Raw genomic sequence first — 23,237 nt, forward strand, 5'->3', positions numbered from 1 at the left:
CTGTGGTAAATTTAAAGATATTTAACTGAGTATGTGAAAACTTTAACAGGATGTTGGTGCCAGAAAATACTCAGAAGACGGCCATTTTTTTAATGTCAGTCCTCAGTCTGGACCAAAGAAGAGGACTGGCAAACCAACATTAATTGCCATCTTTGGAGCCATGCCACTTCCCTTGCTAAATATACTGACGACAAGCAAACACTTTGCTAATTAGGTCTCAACTTTTGGTGACTCATTGTACAGCTGCATTCGTAAAGATGATTTACAGCGCTGTGTCAGCTACCTGAACTCCTTGTGCTTCAGTCACAAGACCGAACAGAGATTCACATTAATAAGATGATAAGGGACACAGTCACAAAAATCTTAATGGCATGTGCAGAATACAGGAAAACTGTGCTTGCAAAGAGGAGCAGAAACACTGACTGAGTGACACTTTGTTGGATAGTTTCACCTCTCAATCACCATCACTGAGAGTCTGAGAGGAAAGCTTCAGTTTGAACTGAATAGCTTTTGTATCCTCAGGTGTTTCTGGTATTTTGTCCCCGCTTTTCAAGGTCAGCATGCCCGTGCCACAAAGAAGTACACAATGTAGAGAATAATGACACATTGATTTCTCTAAGACTGCTTTATTCTCACTGAAGATGTGCCTGGTTTCTACAGCAACACATTTGTGCAAGGTTAAGTCATTCTAATGCGATTAAAGCAGGAGAGCTGATTTTTAATTGCACCATTTCACACCTAAATGAATATTTTTAACACGTCTGCAGGGACAGAGTGACAGCGTTTTTCCAGCAGGCCTCTTTCTCTCACTGCTGATGTTTCAACAGGCTTTGAAACACATATCTTCTGGTTCGATACGGATTAACCGGTCGGTGAAAGAGGTCTGCTCCGTGAAAACACACCGATGACAATCACACACACACACATTGATCATTAGCAGGAGCCCCCAACCCACAACGGAGCCTGGTCTTTGTTTTTTAGACACACACTTGTGCACACAGAGACACACATAAAGATATGTGTGTACTTTTAATCTTCATCTGCCCTTGGTGCAGCTCTTTTCATCTCACACACACACACACACACACACACACACACACACACACACACACACACACACACACACACACACACACACACACACACACACACACACACACACACACACACACACACACACACACACATTTTATTCACACTCTCACTGTCTTCCCTCTCCTTCCATCTGTGTGTCTCTCTCTCTCACACACACACACACACACACACACACACACACACACACACACACACACACACACACACACTCTCTCCTTTCATTAGTGGGTTGCTTGCAGGCACATGCAGGGATTCTCCATTGTGCTCCCTATCAGCCTGCGGGAAGGGGCTCACTAATTAATATTTAACTGAAGACCGCCTCCAAGCAGGGGAGGAGATGTGGAGATAGAAGTGTGTGCAGGGAAGGGAAGGTGGTTTGCTTCAGAGGAGAAGCAAAGGACAGAGGGGAGAAGAGAGGGAAAGACAGGGATCAGAGAGAGGGAGGAGGCTGGAGGGAGGTGGTGAGGCTAGTGATGAGAGGTAGGGATAAGGAGGAGAGATGAGGGGAGGAGCATGGTGATAAGGAGGGTTTGAGAAAGGTTGGATTGGAAGGAGCAGAGAAAGAGATGAAAAGAAAAAGTTCAAAGATTAGATAACAGAGGAAGAGGAAGAAAATGTGGAGAAAAGGGGGGAATGAGCACATGTGTATACCAGTATCGGTACAGTATACCAATATTAATACCAACTACCTACTAGGTGTTGGTATTGGGTTACCCACGTCTGTATTGTTATATTGATGAAGAAAATGGGGAACAAGCTCAGGTTCATACATTTAGTAATAGAGTTGTCCTGATAGCAGTAACAATATTGGTACCGATGACCCCAATATTGGTGTACTGATACCTGTACTGCTATCAGGACAACTCTATCAGTGTCTGCAATGGTGTCACCTTTTAATACTACCCAATATGTGGTATCTGTTATCAGGAAATGATACATTACTATTATGACATGTATGACATTAAACCACGACAGTAGGGTAGGGGTTAGCCTAGTGAATTGAGAGCACGCCCAAGAACAGAGGCTGAAGTCCTCGCTGCAACGCATTTCCTGCCTCTCTTCAGCTGCCCTTTCAAATAAGGGCAAAAAGTGCCCCCAAAACAATCCTATATCCTCTAATGAAGGATTAAAAATTAGCTGAAACACAGTAGGGGTGAGAAAAAGAAGGAAATAGAGAAAGACAGAAGATTCAGGGAAATTAAATATAACATTATAACATCTAACATTAAAGTAAGAATGAGACTTTCTTCAGTTCTCCCTCAAGGCACAAACTGTGACTAAGTTACAACCATCTGTCAGTCAGTCTACGTCTGAGGAGAGATCAGTCTGTTACATTTAAACATCTTCAGCGATGTATGGCAGTAAAGGTTGTGATTGATGACACATCCTACTTTTTAAAGTAATTTGTCACATTTATCTCTGTCCTGAAATATCTACCAATAACAGCTTAAAGCAATGACTGGGTTTAGAATGGATATTGTACCTTCATTTCCGCCCTTTGTGAGATAAGAAGCCAAAAGTTCAACTCGAAGGGCACAGACATATTGTGCTGGTGCAGACAGGGCATGCTCAGAAGCGACTTGGCTGTCGCAGTTAATCAATCATCTCTTCAAAATCAAATAAGCGATTACAACTTAACTGGACTTGGAGATAAATCAACATGATTATAACTAATTATAAAAACAGAAATCATGTTTGAGCAAATTGTATTTGATGTGTATTTTATTTTTATAGTTTGGCCTATGTTCCATCTGTTTATATGGCGGAGGCGGGGTATATGACCTATACTGCAGCCAGTCAGCAGGGGGAGCTCTAAATCTATTGGCTTCACAGTCAGTGAGCACTTATGGTGTACATTTTAACATATAGTCTATTGTTTAAACATATCAGGGCATGTTCTTTACTTTGTTACATTGATATATCAGACTTCCTTGTCCTCATGACTGACAATATGACTAGACAGGAACTTGACACAGAAGACTTGATTGATAGTCTTTATGGGTGGTTATATTAACTATATTTGTATAGTATTATATGTCCATCCATCCATCCATCCATCCATCCATCCATCCATCCATCCATCCATCCATCCATCCATCCATCCATCCATCCATCCATCCATCCATCCATCCATCCATCCATCCATCCATCCATCCATCCATCCATTATCTTGACTGCTTATCCAATCAGGGGTCACGGGGGGCTGGAGCCTATCCCAGCTGGCTTCGGGCGGAAGGCAGGGTACACTCTGGACAGGTCGGCAACCTATCACATGGCTAGTATTATATGTGATTCAGGTAAATGAACATTATGAATGGACAATCCTGTTGACTGTAATAGTAGCTCTTCAATACACTCAGTCAATAGTTAAATTCAAGACATGGCTCTTGCTTCTTGCTGGATTCAAGTACAAAGAGCATGTTACCAGTGAACTAGAATATCTACCCATGAGTGTTATATCATAGTGCTGAATATATTTATATCTGTATCAAGTGTTTTCAGAGAACATTGTGTGACTCAGTTGAATCTGTTGCCTTGCTTTTAATGTCACAGCTCCGCATAGCAGCCTTTGATATCTGTTTGACTTCACTTTATTCATCAGAGGATGCAGAGCGACATGTGGAAACACAAGCCCTAACATTCAAAAAGCCTTTTTCAGGAAGCACTTACTCCTCTCAGAAATATTTAAGTAGGTCTTGTTTTAGAGGATTTGAGGTGTATGGTAAAATATATACGACTCCAAAACAAAGTACGTTTTTATCTAATGCTTCCTGAAGTATAGTACATTTGCATTACGCTCTGTTTGAATGAGAATCATGACCCTCATACCGCCAGTGTTATTGTTGATTTCCCCACTACAGTCGACCATCTCTGATTTCCACTCAGCATCCATCTATGTCACAGATGTTTCCCCCAAACCATGTGCTTTGGAGTCCATGTGTGTATGTGTGTGTGACTCTGCAGCCAGATGTAACACGCTGTACATTGGGATTGTTTTGGTAAGGTATTACAGAGGATTGGGGGGAAAGGAAAGCACAGGGCCCCTCTTATGAGATTATTTGTGTCCCCACTGTGTAATCTGTCTAATCCAGCGCTGGATGGTTTGAGATTACATTAAGAGGAGTCGCAGCGGTTAATGAATCCATCCTGTGTCTTGTGACTCCTTATCTATCCATCTATACTTTGTGCCTGTGACCCACTGGCATGAGTTAAAGAGGCAGATTATCAGAATGGTTTCAGAGATCTAGAGTAAGAGAAAAATCAGAAACATGTTGTCTACTCTCCCTACGTTTCTTCTGTGTCTCTGGCCTTCATTATGCTTCGCTGCAGTGGTGCACACCCGACTAAATGCAGTGTCAGAATTTAGGATGCTGTCAAGGCTCTCGCAGTGTTGCCATGGCGAAGCGTCCTCAATGATGTCACTCACTCACGCCTCTGGAGACAGAGCCCCGCCCCTTCTGACTTCTCCCTGCTGGTATGTGTGATTTTATTGGTGTGTATGTGAGTCTGTGTGTGTGTGTGTGTGTGTGTATTTGAGTGTGTGAAATGGGCCGGTGAAAATCACACTGTGTTATCCTTGAAACACCTGCCTGTGTGTTTCAGCTTATAATGAGCTGTCTAGCTGCAGTCTGCTTGGGCTTTTTAGGAGACACATCATTATATTCTGCTGCACACACACACACACACACGCACACACACACACACACACACACACACACACACACACACACACACAAACACACATACACAAGCAGGGGGGTAACATTACTTCACCACAGGAACCGAAATCTCTGTAACTCCTGCTATCTCCAGTAATGTATAAGATGGTGTGTGTGTGTGTGTGTGTGTGTGTGTGTGTGTGTGTGTGTGTGTGTGTGTGTGTGTGTGTGTGTGTGTGTGTGTGTGTGTGTGTGTGTGTGTGTGTGTGTGTGTGTGTGTGTTGACATCTAAGTGAAATAAAAGGTATAAATTAGCATTTGTGTGTGTGTACATTTTTCTGTAAGTGTTTGTGTGTATGCTGGAGATTTGGGGGTTGGGGGGCACCCCTGTTGGGCTCCTTTCATGGCAAAAGAAAGGTTGGATTCCTTTGGGGGGCTTCTCTCCTCCTCCTCTTTTTTCCCTCTCCTTCTTCCTGCTTCTTCTTCATTCATTATCTCATCTTTTAATTATCTTTCCTCTCCCCTCTCCTCCCATCTTTTCTCACTTTCACCAATGTTTTCCTCCTCTCCATCGTCCCTCCACCCCGTGTCAGCATTGTCTCAGCACTGAAGCTGGGGGTCGTCGGTGCGGGGGTGGGTGGGGTTTTCTGCCTGCAATTTCGACAGCACCTCTCTCTTCTGCTTCCCCCCCTCCCTTCATCCATCCTCCCACCCTCTCTGTCTCTCCCTATCCCTCGCTCTCTCTCCCTCTGGTCCGCCCTCCCCCCACCCACACTCCTTTCATCAGCAAGCAATGAGGTAATCCCTAGCAGCCGCGTGAAGTGCAGCAAGTGCAGTGAGAGCGAGAGCAGAAGCCGGTGCGGGGCAGAAGAAGCAGCAGCAGCAGCAGTGACGGTGGAGGAGATGTCAGGAGCTGTGATATCACTCGCTGTTATCAGTTCCAGCTGTTAGTGGCTAGCTCGTAGCTAATAGCTGATGTGGTTACCAGCAGCTGTTTGCAAGCTGTAGCTTTGGGTGTTAGCTGTTTAGCTTGTAGCTTGTTTTTTTTGGAGTGGTGGCACTATGTTCAGGGGCTGTTAGCCAGGCAAGGAGGCAAGGAGGAGAGGAAAGAGAGGAGGACTGGCAGGGGTGGGACAGGTTTAGCTGGACACCCTGGAGTGGGTAGAAGAGGAGAGGAGACAAGGAAAGAGAAGAAGAGAAAGAGGTGCAGAAGAAGAAAAGAAAAGAGGAGAAAAGGGAAAGGTTTGAGGAAAGGTAGAAGAGGAAGGTGTGTGCCCACCATGACGGAGAGGTGTAGTCTGTGGAGTGCCCTGTCGGCTGCAGCATGCTGCTTCTACCGGGGGTCTTTCATGCAGGTGCAGGTGAGTTTGCATCCATGCTTATATTTGTGTATGTGTGTGTGTTTGAATGTGTTGTGCTTCGTGGTGTGCAGCAAAGTGCCTCCAGTGCAGGATATGTCAGAGCCAAACATATGTTTTAATCTCCCTTATACTGTCCAAGTTTCTGTACATTTTTCTCTTTGCATGGGTGTCTGTGTGTTTATGTGTGTTTGGAGGTTTAAAGGCTTGTGTGTATTCGTGGGAGGTTTGGCTCCTCTCCTGTGCCGGCAGCCGGTAATGTCAGGCTGCCTGCTCTAGCTGGCAGACTGATGATATCATAGGTGCTGTACAGTACTTGGGTGTCAGATGGACTGTGTAAAATCATGGCATGGAGGGAGATAGAGGGAAACAGTGTGGGGGGAAATGTGTGTGTTTTGCATAAGATGGGAGAAAGTGTGTGCAGGGTACAGTACAAGGAAGCGTACTGTATCAGTTTAACTATGGTCTAAATCCAGCTTCATGCATGAAACCTAATATCCGACCTTATTCCTGGGACAAAATGACACCCACAGTGTATTTTGTGTGTGTGTGTGTGTGTGTGTGTGCTTCTAAGTGTGTGTGTGTGTGTGTGTGTGCGTGTGTGTGTGTGCTTCTATGTGTGTTATGCTTGGTAGTTGATTCCCGTTGGCAGAAAGCTTGTGCTTTGAGATTGTCAACTTTCCAGGGACTGACAAAATCAAGTTTGTTTTAGAGGGATTGTGGGAATGTTGTGTTATTCTCCTGTGGTTTGGAAAGCTCAAAGGTTGTAAGATATATCTAAACATGAGACTCCTTCAAAATAAAATAAGAACACAGAGTGCACCAGTTAAAAGACGAGATAATGGGACATGGTTGACTTTGAGGAACCAAAAGATGTTACCGCCTGGGGTTGTGCTACTGTACTGGACTGTGCTGTCGAAGAATATCTCCAAGTTTTTCTTCCCCTCTCCTCTCTCTGCCACGTTGTTGGTAGCCGGCTGTTGTTGTAATTATAGTTTGACTCTAAACTGGAAAGCCGCGAAGTCATGTTTGTGTGCGCGGTTTGACTGCGTTTCAGGGCAGTAATCCTTACATTCTGTGTTGGCATGTCGCAAATTGGTCATGCATAGCAGCAGGACACTTACGTCAGACAATTTGAGTGTCTTCATACTGGATCACTTTGCTTATTTTGTTTTTCTAAAAACATATGTCAGTCCTAGAAAAACACCCAGAAAGAGAGAGAGAGAGAGAGAGAGTGATTATTTTTGGCTCTCATCTGTCTAGGTTTTTTGGAGGCGTCTGCTTTTGTTTAGAGTGAAGTGTTTCAAAGCTCACACTAATGAAGTTATTTTAATTAATTCTGTCATGGGGCTCCTGCGTAGTGGTGCTTGTGGTAGGACTGTGTGTTTGTGTGTGTGTGATAACAGGGGGGAGGAGGGGGTAAATTAATTAGCAGTCACTGAATGGTTAGAGTTAAGTGGGAGCTCTTCCTTTGTTCAAAAAAAAGAATTACTTCATCCGCTGCAACTTGTGTTTGTGAACAAACTGTGAGTTTTTGCCCATAGACTCATATTGATCCTGACCAATCCATTTTAATTAAACACGACCTGTCAGGCACAATACTGCTTGTCACATAGCACCCACAGAGTAGTGATGCTTTAATCATTACTTGTTGTGAAAATTCAATGTCTTGTCCATCCTTTTTTTGTGCCTCTAACCTGAAACCATTCTCCATTTAATCTCAAATAACTGCAACGGATCATTTAGTCCTTATTTTATCTGACACCATGAGGATTACTTACCTCATAGTTGGTAAGTCAAACTGTTAACACCAAGAGGAACCTGTGTTGTTGATCTTGATCTTCTTATCAACATTTTTACCATAGAGCCATTGATTTAATGAGTTATCATCCACCCATGACAAGATAAGATACAGTTACCATGTATCCCAGATGTTTAATGATAAACCCAAAGATAAACATCTGTGTGCAGCCACAAAAAATGTGTGATCATTTTTTCTGGTTGCTGTTTTTAGAGTAATTACTCACAGTATCTCTTTGCTGCCTGTACACCACTAATGACTCCAGATTCATGCAGGCCGTTGCTTCATGAGTGTTGATTGGTCAGTGAACGCAGCATGAAAATCTGCTTCAATTACAGAACACACTGAAACCATTATACGTCCTTATCTTTACGTCATAGTTTGACTTGAAATTTGTACCTTATTGTTTAAGATAGGAAACAGCTATTGCTGCCAGTAAGGGTTTAATACTATAAGCTAACATGTTTGCAGTTGATTTCTGAATGACTGATCAACGCTGTAGGTGACATGCAGAGACGATGCAGACAGAGCGACAGGGCTGTGTGACCCCTGCTCATCAGCTGTATCAGTGCAGCGAGATTACATTTGATCCCCTGGTCTAGACTGCAGTATGCTAACTATGGACACACATGCGCACACACACACACACGCATACACACGCACACACACACACACATACACACACATAGACACTGAGAGTCATGCAGCTTAACCATTGTGTCCGCATTATACCCAGTGCTTCCAGCACATCTCTGTAACTGGGACAATGTAACTGTCCACTGGACTCCTGCAGCGTTAAAACCCCCCAAAAGCCGCCAGAAAAATACCCCCCCCCCCCCCCCCCCCCCTCACTCACACACACACACACACACACACACACACACACACTCACACATGAACATGCACAATGCAGAGACAGATGCATGGACATGAATACACAGATATATCCCCTGTCTTATACAGTTTGATTGTTTTTGAAGTTAATCCTTTTTAACTGCTAGCAACATTCTCTACTTCTAGTTTCTCCTCCCCCATTCCACCTCTCTCCCTCTCTCCCTCTCTCTCTCTCTCACTTTTCGGCCTCTCGGCTCCGTAGCCTCATTCCCTGCTGACCCGACCAGCATGTGGCAGCCGTCATGCCAGCCAGCAGCCGGCCCCTCTGTCCTTTAGCGTTCCTGCAGCCCGGCTGTATCTGGAACATTGCTGTCGACCCCCAACCCGGCAACATGGCACCTCTCTGCCACCCAATCCCAGTTACACTGTTTACCAAGTTTCTGTACATCATGGTGCTACTGGAAAAACAAGGGCTACATAATTGGGATGACTTAGATGTGATCACATATGGACACGTATACCAACTGTGAAAAATAAGAGTAGATAGTATATAGTGTAGTATATACATTGTGGTTCTCACCTTGGTTCTGGGTCCTTGTGGCAAAAGTGTCACCTTAGTTTAAGTTGCCAGGGGACCCTGATGACGCAAAGGATGTACTGATTATAGACTGAGAAGAGAGGAATGCAAAAGAGCTGCTGATAATGCAGTCCTCTGAGTCGATCAAAGTGGGTAAAGATAATGGGTGACGCGTCAAAAACTACACTGTTATATTAATATTTAAACTGTCTATTAGTGTATAATTGTATTCTTTTAGTCACAAAGATGAACACACATGAGTTTAAACTTGTGGTTTAGAAAAAAAATGCTATTCACATAAATGTATACACAGCTCATGTCATGATAAACCCTACATAATACTTCATGCAGCAGGAAGGGTTTTTCTCTTCTACAAGCAGGTCATACATATTAAACTGACCAGCTTTATTGCATTGATGTCCCGACTGATGTCTCGTCTACGCTTAATCCCTATTCCCAAGACTGAGTCTCGTTTTTAATAACGAGGAATTGGACTGGCACCACTGGCAAGGCTTCATTTCTATAGTACCTCATATATAAAATATACTCTCCTAAGAGTATGTGCTTCAGTGTAAAAAAAGTTTCATTACATGTCAGCTTTTAGAGATTTACAATGTTATAAATCCTCATACAAGATGAAGGAGAGCTTTAGTGGGTTTCGGTCACTCCCTCAGTCACAGCAGGTTAACCAGCGATCAGCCTGTAAGTCAGATCCCCAGGAGGGGGTCGGACAGTGGTTTTGTATTAGCTTTACCCATCCCCACTCTCAATCTAGTCCCTGTTAAGCTAGCTGTAGAAGATATGGCCCTCTTAATGCGCTGATGGGTGTGTGTGTGTGTGTGTGTGTGTGTGTGTGTGTGTGTGTGTGTGTGTGTGTGTGTGTGTGTGTGTGTGTGTGTGTGTCTGTCCCAGCCAGAAAAGGCAGCACAAGCCAATTGGTATGTTTTAGCATTGAAATATTCACCATGTAATCCCCTCCACTCCACTCCTCCTATCTCTCGCTCCCTCTCACCCTGCTCCCCAAAGCTTTTCACCACAAATCCTCTTTTGGCGTGCCTGCCTGTCACACCCTCCGGCGCATAGTGTGAAGGGCAGCTGTACATGCATGTGTGTGTGTGTTAGTGTGTGTGTGTGTGTGTGTGTGTCTGTATGTATAAATTGCCTTGTTGTTGAGTCCATATCCTCATTAGAGCGCTGTGATGTTTTTGGCAGTAATGAGGAAAAAGTCTCTGTGTGTTTGCATTTCGTGTGTGTGTGTGTGTGTGTGTGTGTGTGTGTGTGTGTGTGTGTGTGTGTGTGTGTGTGTGTGTGTGTGTGTGTGTGTGTGTGTGTGTGTGTGTGTGTGTGTGTGTGTGTGTGTGCGTGCGTGTGTGTGTGTGTGTGTGTGTGTGTGTGGTGCCCCAGACCATCCTGGGCTTTTGTTCTTCATTCACATTTCTCTGGTCAAAGCTTTTCTTTGGTCTGCAATGTCTGGATTAAACCAAGCATCAAACCATCACATCTTACGCTTTACTTTCTTTCTTTAATTGGGAATGTTAAACCGTTTTCAGGACAACGGCTGGAGAGAGGAATTAGTTAAAGCCTGAGTAATCAATCAATAGTTCTTAACATGAATTACTGTCCACACATTTATTAACACTCGCAACCTTTTGAAGTTCTTTGACACAAGATTTAAGAAACTCTTTGAGACATACTTGAATAAATCTATCTGTCTATTTGTATGTCTGTCAATCCATCATTCATCCATCAATCCATCATTCATCCATCAATCCATCCATCATCCATTAATTCATATCTGTCCATACATCAATCCATATTTCTATATACCCATGTACCCATCAGTCAATCAATATATATATGTTTTCATCTATGTATCTATCCATCCTTCCGTCTGTCCTTCCAATCTTTGATCCATCCATCTATCTATCCATCCATCCAACCCTTGATCCATCCATCAATCCATCCAGTCCTTTGATCCATCACTCCATCATCCAACCCTTGATCCATCCATTAATCCAATCCTTGGATCTATCACTCCATCATCCAACCTTTGATCCATCCCTCCGTCGTCCAACCTTTGATCATCATCCATCCCTCCATCGTCCAAACTTTTATCAATATCCATCCATCCATCCATCCATCCATCCATCCATCCATCCATCCATCCATCCATCCATCCATCCATCCATCCATCCATCCATCCATCCATCCATCCATCCATCCATCCATCCATCCATCCATCCATCCATCCACCCAATCCTTTGATCCATCCCTCTATCATCCAACCTTTGATCATCATCCACCCCTCCATTGTCCAACCTTTGATCATCATCCATCCCTCCATCGTCAAATCTTTAATCATCCATCCATCCATCCATCCATCCATCCATCCATCCATCCATCCATCCATCCATCCATCCATCCATCCATGCTTTCATTCATCCAACCTTTCATCTATCCATCCCTCCATCCAGCTAACATCCTATATTACTCAAAGCCTGCAGCACATATCATGACATTTTTTTTAGCTATACAGAGAAAGCAAAACAAAACAAATACACCATACATTATGGCATACAATAGGATATGATCCAATATGACATGTTGCAATAGGATGCATTATGGTATAGTACAGTCTGATGCACTGTTATTGTACCTAAAGTAAAAGTTGCATTGTCGATCTACTCATTTAGCTGTCCTCATAACAACATTTCTGGAAACAAAACTATCAAACTGCATGTTACACACACTGCATCTTCTGTCTTCTTACCCTGTCTTTACTGAACCATTTTTCATAGAGTCATATCATAGAATAATAAATTAGCTTTAACAGCAGAAGGACAGTCCACCACACACTCATTCCTCAGCAGTGCTTTGTCCACCTGATGCATTGTGCTCAGGCTCTCCTCTAATCTTCGTCATAGTCAAGGAGGTCAGAGTGAAGACTGAGAGTTAAGTGACCCCTCAGTAACTAAAACTGCTTTCTCTGAAAGGCAGAGGGAGTACCTTGATTCCTCAAAATATAACAAATGTGGACTCAGAGATACACTGGTGTACGGTTCATTGAACCTTGTACCAGATACAGTTAACTGCTTTTTTAAGTTTATTGTTCAGTGCTGAATGAGATCAGTTGTTTGTACAAAGAGCAAAAAAGGTTAGTAAAAGAGCTATGAGCATTATCATTTAAATGAATGTGATCACACTGTCTTGTAGAAATGTGTCTCTGGGCCTTCTATGCTTCGCCAATCCAAGCGCATAATGTGCTCACCAGTCAAACAAGTGAAATGCAAAAACGAAATGGTCTCATTTCGTGACTCTGAGCTGCAGGCCAGGATCACAGAGGTTTCCAGCTCAGTGCTTCATGTAATCATCAGCTGTCTTTCTTGACATGCCAGTAGAAAGCTTTAAGATAGAATAACATAAGGACATATGGTGTAGACACTTTAAACAGAAGCAGGAGGAGGAAGAGGGAGATTATTCTACACAATACCTGCCTGCAGGTTAGAGAAGAAAATGCCCTTTAACTCAGTGTTATAATTATCTTCCCGTCTCTCAGCATTTAAGGAGTGGGGCTTAAAGTAATTGCTTTGGTGAATATTTACATATTTTATCTTTTAGCGCCTTTGCCTCTAAAGAAACTCATGAATGTTTAGTACTGATCTCTGATCCTACAGTCATAGTCTGTGTTCCACTTTATTTTCCTTTGTTCTGCTTGCTGAATCAGAGCTTTATTATTGAAATGGCAGGTTTGTTTGAATCTGTGGATTGCTATAGATCGGTAAAGCATGCCATGAAATAGCGAACATTGCTGCACTGCGATGCTGATGGAGCAAAGCTGATTTTTCCTTGACTTAAACAGAGGTATGGATACTGAAAAGTGTAGGCAGTATTAATGAAGACTAATAATTTCAAGATGATCACATATTGGGAATGGCATAATTACAGTAGGTGTATTACATTGAACATAGTTTGTATGGCATTGCCCATTAGCATTAACACTGCTTATGGATGGAATCCAATTTACTCACCTATGGTTACACGTCATCAATTTTCATATGACATTCAAGGTAGGAGGCTTTAATTCTGTTGAGACATACTGCTGTGTTTCAGGTTTTTAGTCGTATACAGTTTATAGGAATTTAGGAAATTTAAAAAAAACTATTTGAAATATCCAGGTGTTGCTGGATTTCCGGTTTCGGAAAGCTGAAGTAAACAACGGCCAAGCTGATATCGAAACAGCTTCTTTAGCATGAACCTATGATTTAAAAAATCTAAGAAGTGGTATACGGAATTTAAATATTTTCACATCACCTAAAAATTGAGTGCCAGCTGTGTGTACCGAGAAAAAAGAAGAAGCATTACGCTGTGCAATGTGGGAAACAGTACACGAGGGAGACTGGTCCACTGCATACTGAGAAATTGTCCCTATTCAGTACGACATCCATGTAGTTTTGGCATACTGCAGATTTTGCTCTTGTTCACATACTACATTCTGATTTTTTTGCCAAATCAGTATGTACTGCTAGTATAGCAGGCGGTTTCAAAAACAGCCAAAGGCTAATGTTAGAATTTAAAAAATCGCTAGCTAACATTGCTGGCAGCTAAAAAGTGGCTAAATTAATGCTAACTTATGGAAGTGTAATGCTGTATAATGGGATAAGCCTAACTTTGTTAATACATTTGCCTACCCATTATCTAGCATTAGACAACAGCTACAGTTAGCATTCAGCCTGTCCCTAGCTAACACAACAGTTACCAATGACTTTAGGCCTATCATCATGGCTATGATTTATCTATTAGCCAACACTGGACAACAGCTAACTTTAGCCACTTCTGATACTGCTAGCTTGGAAGTGGCTGAGTGCTAACATCAACTTTTTGAAAACATGATACAATATAATCGGAAAACGTTAACAGACCATAATTTTGATATCAACATACTTGATTACCTATCACATAGCTCAAAATGAACTTATCATCATTCACATGTTAGTCTGATGAAAGAGAGAGAGAGGAATCTCTTCACTTAAGCAACTCACAGAATTCTGAGTTATCAGATATATACTAACAACACTATGACATAACAGCATTTGAGTTTACCTTCACTGAGTATGACAGCTGATGTATAAATATGGTGAACAGACCAGGAAAAAATCCTCTCCTCTTCTGCTGTTTTTTTCTTATCTTGTTCCCTCTGTTCTCACTCTGCCTCCTCTTTGTACCACGTTCATTCACAAACTCTAATTCTCAAACTCTTTTGAGTTTCGAGATGAATGAAGTCAAGAATCTGCTAGTTTTACAACCAAACCTTCAGAACTGACAGGGAGGGATGAAGAGAAAGTGTGTGCGCATCATTCCTCTGAAGTCTCTCCATTCGCCTCCCACTGAAGAAATCACACGCCTGTGGATCCACACGTACACACACCGCGCTCACATATGCTGGGAGCGTCACAGCTGAGAGGGAGTGTGGCATACTGAGGGGATTTGGTGCAGGCGGCTGCCAATTGTTTGCCCTCTTCATCTTTGACCTAACCTGACCCCGGAGGACGTGGAGGTTATTGGATCACACAAGCGCTGCAGCCTTTAAGGCTCAAACCTCCCAAGTGAAACAAAAGACCATTCCGGCATGGGGAGGTGGGCTCTCATGGTTTTAACACCCATTGTTTGATGCAAAAAGTCAGGCCTTCTTGTTTTAAAATGATGGATGTAAACTTGGAATGTGGCGTCTTCTCAACCAATTCGCATGAATGTTCTTCAAATAAAAGCATTACCAATTCCTATTGCTCAAACTGATGCAAACACCAATAGCGTTTGACATTTTTGTTTCAATTTTGAGTGCTTAGAAGTGCTTTAAACATCAATTTCAGCATCAAAATCATGACAATTCTTCTTGATATTGTGTTAAGTGTTTCAGAATATCACCCTGCGGTACTCCGCAGTCTTATGGTAAAACAATCTATTTATTTATATAAGCTAAATATTCAGCTGAGAGTCCGTTTCATGGGGAGAACATATATTCTATAAGGTTACTTGTTTTCCGGCTTTCTACGCTGGTGTTCCTCTCTGTTCTAATTTCTAATAACTCCCACTGGGAAGAGTGTGTTTGACTTACAGAAGGCCCTGGACCTCTGTGGAGTTTTTTAATGCATCATTTTAAAAGAAAAAACCCGGGGCTGTTAGAGTGTCTCTAGGTGATTTGCAGAGAGCAGCTGAGAATGGCAATGAACGCACACTTGCACACGCGCCCTCTTTGACTCATGCATACATACTTATTCACTCACATGCATGCCCACACATACACTCAAGATGCTTTAGATTCAGGCTGTAATGTTTTTTCTTGCAGTTTAGTAAAACAATCCCTTTTTCTTTCAGGTCAGTGACTTCTTTAGTCGGTAAGCTATCAGACACTGTTGAATGAATTTACATTTATCAACATTTAACAGCTGAAACAATTTACAGATGTCTTATAGTCTAGTTTCCTTTCGGTTGACTGGCTGACAGTGCAGCAAGTGTCCTCTTAAAGAGATGGAGAAGACAGATAGAGCACCGTTTTTCCAAAGGTGCTGGTGGCATTTTTGAGTATTAATGAAGCAGATAGGAGGCGTTAATAAGAATCAGATACAGATACTGATAAGAGATTAAATAGGTTTAACGGACTGAAATTTGATGGCTTTGTTGGATCTAATTCAATTCAAATGAGATTACATCCCTGCTAATAAGATGAAATGTATGCAGTGTGGACAGTGAGATCTTGTGCTGGAACATGTATAGCTCATGCGTACACATAATCACTGGATTTTTATAGGGATTAGATAAAGCAGAGAGCCAGATATAAAGACTCTGCAGCAGATGTCTGTTAATATGTTTCTGTATGTTAGAAGAGTCCAGATATAGACGAGTTATGGACAAGGCAGAGAACATCTTCCAGTGAGGCAATCATTTTCTGTACGAGGACATCTTAAATTGTATTATCATGGGTGGAGAAATGATGTTCAGTATCCGGATTTGTATCCTTCTCGAGTGAGCAAGTTCAATTTTTCATTGAAACTCGGAAACACAGTGTACTTAAAGGAGACTCAGAGCTGGTTTGCATCTTGTTTTCACACGTGGAGCCTTGGATGAAATCCCAAAAGCTATCCAGGCAATTACCAACCTGCGAGTGACATCATACTCTAAAAAAAGGGGGTGTCAGGGGTGAGCAGTGGGAGGTGTGGGTGGTGAAAGGGGGAGGGGAGGGTAGAGCATGTAGGAAGGAAAAGGAAGAGAGAGAGAGAGAGAGAGAGAAGAAGAGGGAGAGTGAATGCACAGCACTTTGTAACAGGCTATCAGAGGCTAATTTCCCATGAGCATCTCTTTGAGGAACGACTCCGGTGTCTCTCGAGGGAGTGTTTACGCTCACACCTTCACACACACACACACACACACACACACACACTTCCACACAGAGAGAGCCGAGTCCTTTTCTGTTCCTCGTGTCTCGTGTTGCTTGAAAGCAGTAGCAAGGGCAAGGCTGCTCTCGCAAGGTGTGCGTGCATAGATAAAAAGAGGTGTGTGTGAGAGAGGGAGAGAGAAGGAGTCTGTGTGCGTTTAGTTTATTCCAATGTCCCAGCTAGCAGTAAAAGCTCAATCTGCGTCACCATGACAACAGCCTGGTAACAACAAGGAGACAACACCCATATCAACCCTCCCAACCCCCATCAGATGTGTGTATGCAGGAAGAGTGTGTGCACGCTTGATTACTTGCATATTTGATAGTGTGCATTTAAGTGGAATTCATATAGATGTATGTGTGTGTTTGTGTGAGTGTGTGAAAATGTGTGTGTGTAAATGTGTGTGACAGAGAGGGTCCATTAGGGAGCATCCCAGCAGGTACTGTCTGTCTCTGAGTGATGGACAAGGCCCTAATGGCTCTGCCTGTATGCCTCTGTTGGGAGTGGTCACACACACACACACACACACACACACACACACACACACACACACACACACACACACACACACACACACACACACACACACACACACACACACACACACACACACACTCAGTTGCTGCCTGTGTATGAATGGAAGTGATACCTCAGCCGCGCTCTCCCACTGTCTGCCTCAGCTCTCCGCTCAACCTCCAGGAAGAGATGACATCATCGTTGGCCAATGGCATCACAGCTGTAGGGCGTGCTTCATTCTGACGATGTAGGGAAGGTTGTGTGTGTTTGTGTGTGTGTGGAGGTCCTTGTAATGGGGATATAAAACTGATTGATATGCACCCGCGGTCTACCTTTGGGATCAAACTGTTCCTCATTTGCATCCCGCTATAAACGGTTACGACTCGTTTTTTTCCTCTCATCCTCCATTCCCTTCTTTATTTCTACCATCATTCCTCCTCTGTAACTTTTCCTCTCTTTATCCTACCACATATTTTCTCTCCTCCTCTTTTCCTTTGAGTCTGTATATACATTTTTCATCCCTCTATTTCTATTTCTGCCTGTTCTGCTGCATCCTCAGCTGCATCATCATCACCTCTTCCTGTGCACGTGGTTTGTTTGTGCGTCAAGTTCCAAGGCCAGTCAATAGGTCATTGTTTATCCTGTGACTCTGCAAAATTTATGTGCGATGTGTACTGACTCAGCCGGGAGTAGGATGTCACAGTGACCGAGTTCTAGATAAAGTTGTTTATGATACGTTTCAATACTCTGACCTTTTATCCAAAGTGAGTGTTAGCATCATGGATTCTTAGTCATGGCACTGTTTGTATCCATGTGTTTATTTATGGTGAAATGCATTACAGAATTTACTTGTACTTATACAAAATCAGGTATGCAAAAAGGACATTGATGGATTTAAAACACTATAGACTGTATACAAAGATGGACGGCATGACAACTATCCTAAGGTGAGGCAAAAACACTTGGAGCTTCCCTAATGACTGGTTGCAGTAAAGGTCAAAAGGCCCGTCTCCTCCATGTTAACATATGGGAGATGGGTCAACCTTAAAAAACAAAATACATGTCCAAGAAATTGTCAAACATGGTTTTTGTTATCATACTAGTTCCCATCATGATTATTCATTATACAGCTGTTGCTCCTGTAGTGCTGTGTGCACAGGATTTGCAGTGTACAGGAAATGTAACAAACACTTGGGATGCTTCAAGGGACTACATTTCTAGCAGTTTAGAACAGAAATTAAAATTCCGTCCAACATTAGCAGAGCTAGCACTACCAGCATTCTGTCCTTGCAGGTTAATGTCCACATGCCTGTGCTGGTTTTGCATTGCTCTGCTTGGGCGGTTACAAACAACTTAATTTAACCCCATTTTCTAGGTCAAAATATTGTTAAACTGCACAGTGCAACAACATACCATCTGTCACGTATGCTTGTTTACATTTGGGTAGTAGAGCAGAATAGCATTGTGGCAGTCGCCATCAACCAGAGCTAAACCCCGGGGCTTTGGGGTTTCACTTCAGCTTAGACACAACATTTGATCTACATTTCAGGCCTACAATGATAGAAATCTTAATCAATTGAACTGCTTGCCGCTGCCAACTAACAAGGTGACAACATTAAATCATTAAGTTGACTAAACACATTTATTTCTAACAAACAATAACATAGGAGTCACTAAACTCCCTTTAGTGTCTAGTGAACTAGTGTCCAGTTTTATCACTGAGTTGAATGTGTGTTGTTGTTGGTATAAGGGGCAGGACATCAACATTGCAGCTCAGACAGCCATTCCCTATATTAGCCAGACTCTGGCTCCAAATGCGCATTATGTCAGCTCCCATCGTAGGGGGTATTTTGGCTTAACTTTTGCACTTTGGGAGGAGGACGTGTCGTTTATCTTTTAATACAGTCAAGGGAACAGATGGATACAAAAATCTGGGACACCGTATTTCATATCCAAGTATTCTACTAATGTTTTGATCCCATTGCAGCCTTTCAAAGGATGAAAGTTTAGCCTTTCAACACTAACACACATGAGTTTGTGTATGTTAATGGTTACAAAAAAAGAAACATAGGGAAAAGTCCATGTACCATATCTTGGCTGTGTTTCAAAAAGTAAATCTGATTAATCCTCTGCTGTCAGTCATTGATTAATTAATTAGATGCTGTGTCACCATATGTGTGTGTATCCATAGTAACAAGGCTGTAGCTTAGATCCTTTATTAAAACTAATTAACAGGAGCAGTAATTGAAGCATATTATATATAGACTTTAATAAGTTTGAATTGAATAGATGTCCAAGGTTTTGAAAGTGAAAACGCTACAAATAAATAGCACTAAAGGGATACATGAAGCCAGGTTTTTTATTGGATGGATAATAAACATAATCTGCATTTTCATATTGTAAAAAACAAAAACTATCTGCTCAATATCTGTTACAGGTCTACACTCACAAAGAGGACTTTTTGTTATTTTATCACTATTTAAATCACAAGTCAATGACAAATACAGCTTTCTACAACCAACCCAAGGTCCTCTTCTTCCACTCCACCAACCCCCCTCCTCTCATGTGGCCTCTCCACTGTCTGTCCTTCAGCTGCTGCTTCCTCCCTCTCTCTTCTGTCCCTCTCCTGTTTAACTGCATTGGTGAAATGCATTGTGGGTTTGTGGTTTTCCTATCACACCTGTCACTGTAAAGATAGATGGTTCTAGTATGGATGGTAATGGCACTGGCTGGCGGTTAAATGGCAAGTAAGGTTTGTCTGTATGTATGTGTGTGTATGTGTGTGTTTTTGTGCACATGATTGGATGCAGTATGTGTTTAAATTCATGCACGCATGTCTGCACCTGGACAATCATATGACAAATGTGTGTTTCTTTTGTGTGTGTGTGTGGGTGGGTTAAGAGATGGTTGGTACAGATGAGTCCTGAGACCTTTCATCCATCAGTGTGACGACCTTTTACCCCAGAAAGGCAGCAAATTAGCCATTAATGGTTCAGTCCAGGATAGAGGAGGATGACAGCGAGTGGCACAGGCCTCAGGGCTAATTGTGTGTTCGAGTGGGTGGTTGTGTTAAGACCAAGCTGGGTGACCAAAGGTGTTTGTTATTGTGTGTGGAAAATGATGAGGTCTGGTTTATAATAATCCTTTTCCAGTTTTCTGACATTCATGATCCGGTCTCCTCTCTCCTCTGAGCTGCCAAAATAAAAGGTTAGATTTGTGTTTCCAGACGAGTGAGTAAACTGCCCTGAGCGCAATTCACCAGTCCCAGCTGGTCCTGGTTGTCATAGACACTAATGGTTTCTGTTTCAATTAAAGAGAAATGGAGGGTATTACTTGCCATAGGGGGAATTGCTGCAAAAATCAAAGAAGGGTAAAAAAAAAAACGAGGCTTTAACCTCAACTTTGTGGGATTTGAGGTTTGACACAGAATAAAAGAGACAAGAAATTAAATAATGGCTGAGAAGTATATTCTGTCCTAGAATCAAAGGCAAAAATATGGCATCTTGACATTACTTTAAAAATATATATTTTTAATTTTCAACAAAACAGAGTGAAAAATGTGTTTTTCAACATAACAGTAAGATATATAGGGTTTATTGAAACAAGTTAGTAAAAATATTGTTATATCACACAATTAAGTGAAGATAGTGTTTTATATAAGTGGTTTTGTGACAAACTGATGTGAAAATATTTGTTGTTTTATTGATGCTTTCTTTAACATTAGTAGGTGAGAATGTTGTGGGGTTCTGTTGAAGTTTTTTTTTAAATTACACATGTTTTTGTTAGGCCTGCACGGGATGAGAAAATGTGCTGCATCTGATTGTTTGGTAGAGTTCACTGATTATCGAATACTTGGGCCGATTAACAATATTTTGAAATAATCCACATCAGCTGATACCTGCACTCACGAGGCTGATTAAAAAAAATAAACAAATAATGTCTGCAGACACTGCAGGCAGCCTCGACCGTGTGGCTGCTGTTGAGCAATGTTAAAATCCCCCTAATGCTAATACGCTTCTCCCATCCTCAATCACAGCATATCAAACCTAAAACTGTTAAAAGAATAACGCAGTTTTATACTTTGGCATGTTCTGAAATCTACAGCATAACAAAATGTATTTTTCTATTTCATGCATTGATTAAAAATCTATCTAAAGCATGCTAATCGCTAAGATAGCCGTGTATATCATATTGTAATGTGCATATTGTAATGGATGAGATAATTATTATTGAATCGTTGTATTTTCACAAATGCAAAAACAACAATAACATGATTATATATAAGTGGCCGAGCTGCTTTCTAATTATCAGCATCAACCCTTGAAAAAAAGATGTTGGTCGACCGCTGTTGTTTCATTTTTATAATACTATATAATGATATTAAGTGCAAAAAATGAAAATGCTTGGGTGCATATTAGCACAGCTCTACATGTATCACACAGTACAAGTGTTTTTCCCAACATATTGGCACCATTTGATCTGAAGGTAGCAGGTAAACTCTCGGTGCACCAACATACACTCTCTGTCTACACTGCATCCATGAAAGATACGCTTCTATTACATCATATACCAAACCACACTGCTATCAGCTGTGCTCAGGAGACCAGTGTGAGATGGAGGAGTGTTTCCTATCTTCGACGTTTGCACTTTATAAACAGAAAAACAGCCTGCAGTATTTACACAAGTCATGTCACAACACTTCAATCATGGATCTTGATATTATTAATGCATCTCTGTTTCTGCTTTGTTAAACAAGTTAACAAGCTCTCCGATCAATAAATATTCTCGCACTGAACACTCCCAGTGCCCTGGAAATCTCCCTCCAGCAGCAGCCACTTTATTTAGGTTTCTGTGGTGAAATGAGGTTTACAGCTATTCCTTGTGTGATCTTCATAAATTAACTGCTCCCCCTCCATATACTAGGGCAACAGGAATGAAAATAGAAACGTATAAACATCGGGGTGAAAGCGGCGTGTTGCTTCGTGCTTCAATTAGGACTCAAAAATTGGAAACGGTGACCTGGAGCTAATGTAGAAAAACAGACTAAAACATTGGAATATTGATCCTGACACTTGCCTTCATACTAGCTTTTGTCTATGTATGTCTTAAAGGGTTAATAGTTGTTGTGATTGTGTTGTTAAAATCACAAAATCTGGAATGCAGATGAAATTAATCATGATCACAAAAACAAAGGCAGATTAAATTCCTTACATGCTCGATTACAAGCTCCATATCTTATTTCCTGCTCTTCCCTCTGCCTCCTAATGCACCTCTCTCTCTCTCCTCTCGCTCTCTCGCTGATGGAACTCAGTAATGCTCTCACTGTTGTTTTATATCAACACACACTAACACATGCACACAAACAACCACACACCCATACTCTCTGCAGACAGGCGGAGTGGATCAGAGAGGGAGTGAGCGCAGAGAGGGGAATGATATGATGTGTGGTTGAGAGGATAGCAGGTGAGAGCAGGGAGAGAGAGATGAACTGAGAGTAGAGAGAGACAGAGAGAGTGACTGAGATGGCTGATGTAGAAGTAAGGGAATAAAGGGAAATTTAGTGGGGAGATAAAAAGGAGAAGAATAGGAGTAAGACAAAAGGTAATGGAGTAGGTTGGCAGGATAAAAGTGTCCGTATTGAGAGGGGAAAAGTGGGATGCGAGATGGACGGATCGATCTGGATGCTGGATGGAAAGGGGAATGAGACAACTAACCTCCCTCCTTAAGTTAAAGGGGAAAATCAGGGTTTCCCAAAGACTGTGTGGAGCCAGAAAGCATTTGAAAGTGAAGCAGTGAAGTAACAGTAAGCTATATGATGAGTCAGAAGTGTGTGTACATGGGAGCTGTCTATAAATTGCACAGCAGAGAGGAAGAAGTGAAGAATGAGAGGCAGGGGGAAAGCAGGCGGAAAGGAAGCAACTCAACAGTGAAGCTCCAGTTCTTGTTTGATTGCTCTGAGCTTAAACC

At 42.0% G+C, this 23,237-nt stretch overlaps 1 protein-coding gene across 5 annotated transcripts in view; it reads left to right on the forward strand.

Annotated features, from left to right (window-relative positions):
* The window catches only part of sh2d3ca (SH2 domain containing 3Ca), a 69,708-nt gene that overhangs the window by 14,737 nt on the left and 31,734 nt on the right, over positions 1 to 23,237 (forward strand). Inside the window, exon 1 of one of the 5 annotated variants that reach the window (XM_034709720.1) lies at positions 5,616 to 6,115. The exons of the other annotated variants lie outside the window; for them this stretch is intronic. Within the exon in view, the coding sequence (XP_034565611.1) occupies positions 6,035 to 6,115 (81 nt within the window). The 5' untranslated portion in view covers positions 5,616 to 6,034. Of the gene's footprint in view, positions 1 to 5,615; positions 6,116 to 23,237 lie in introns of those variants that run through there. 5 annotated transcript variants of the gene reach the window in all.

Source organism: Notolabrus celidotus, chromosome 19 (assembly GCF_009762535.1).
Source record: "Notolabrus celidotus isolate fNotCel1 chromosome 19, fNotCel1.pri, whole genome shotgun sequence".
Lineage (NCBI taxonomy): Eukaryota > Metazoa > Chordata > Actinopteri > Labriformes > Labridae > Notolabrus > Notolabrus celidotus.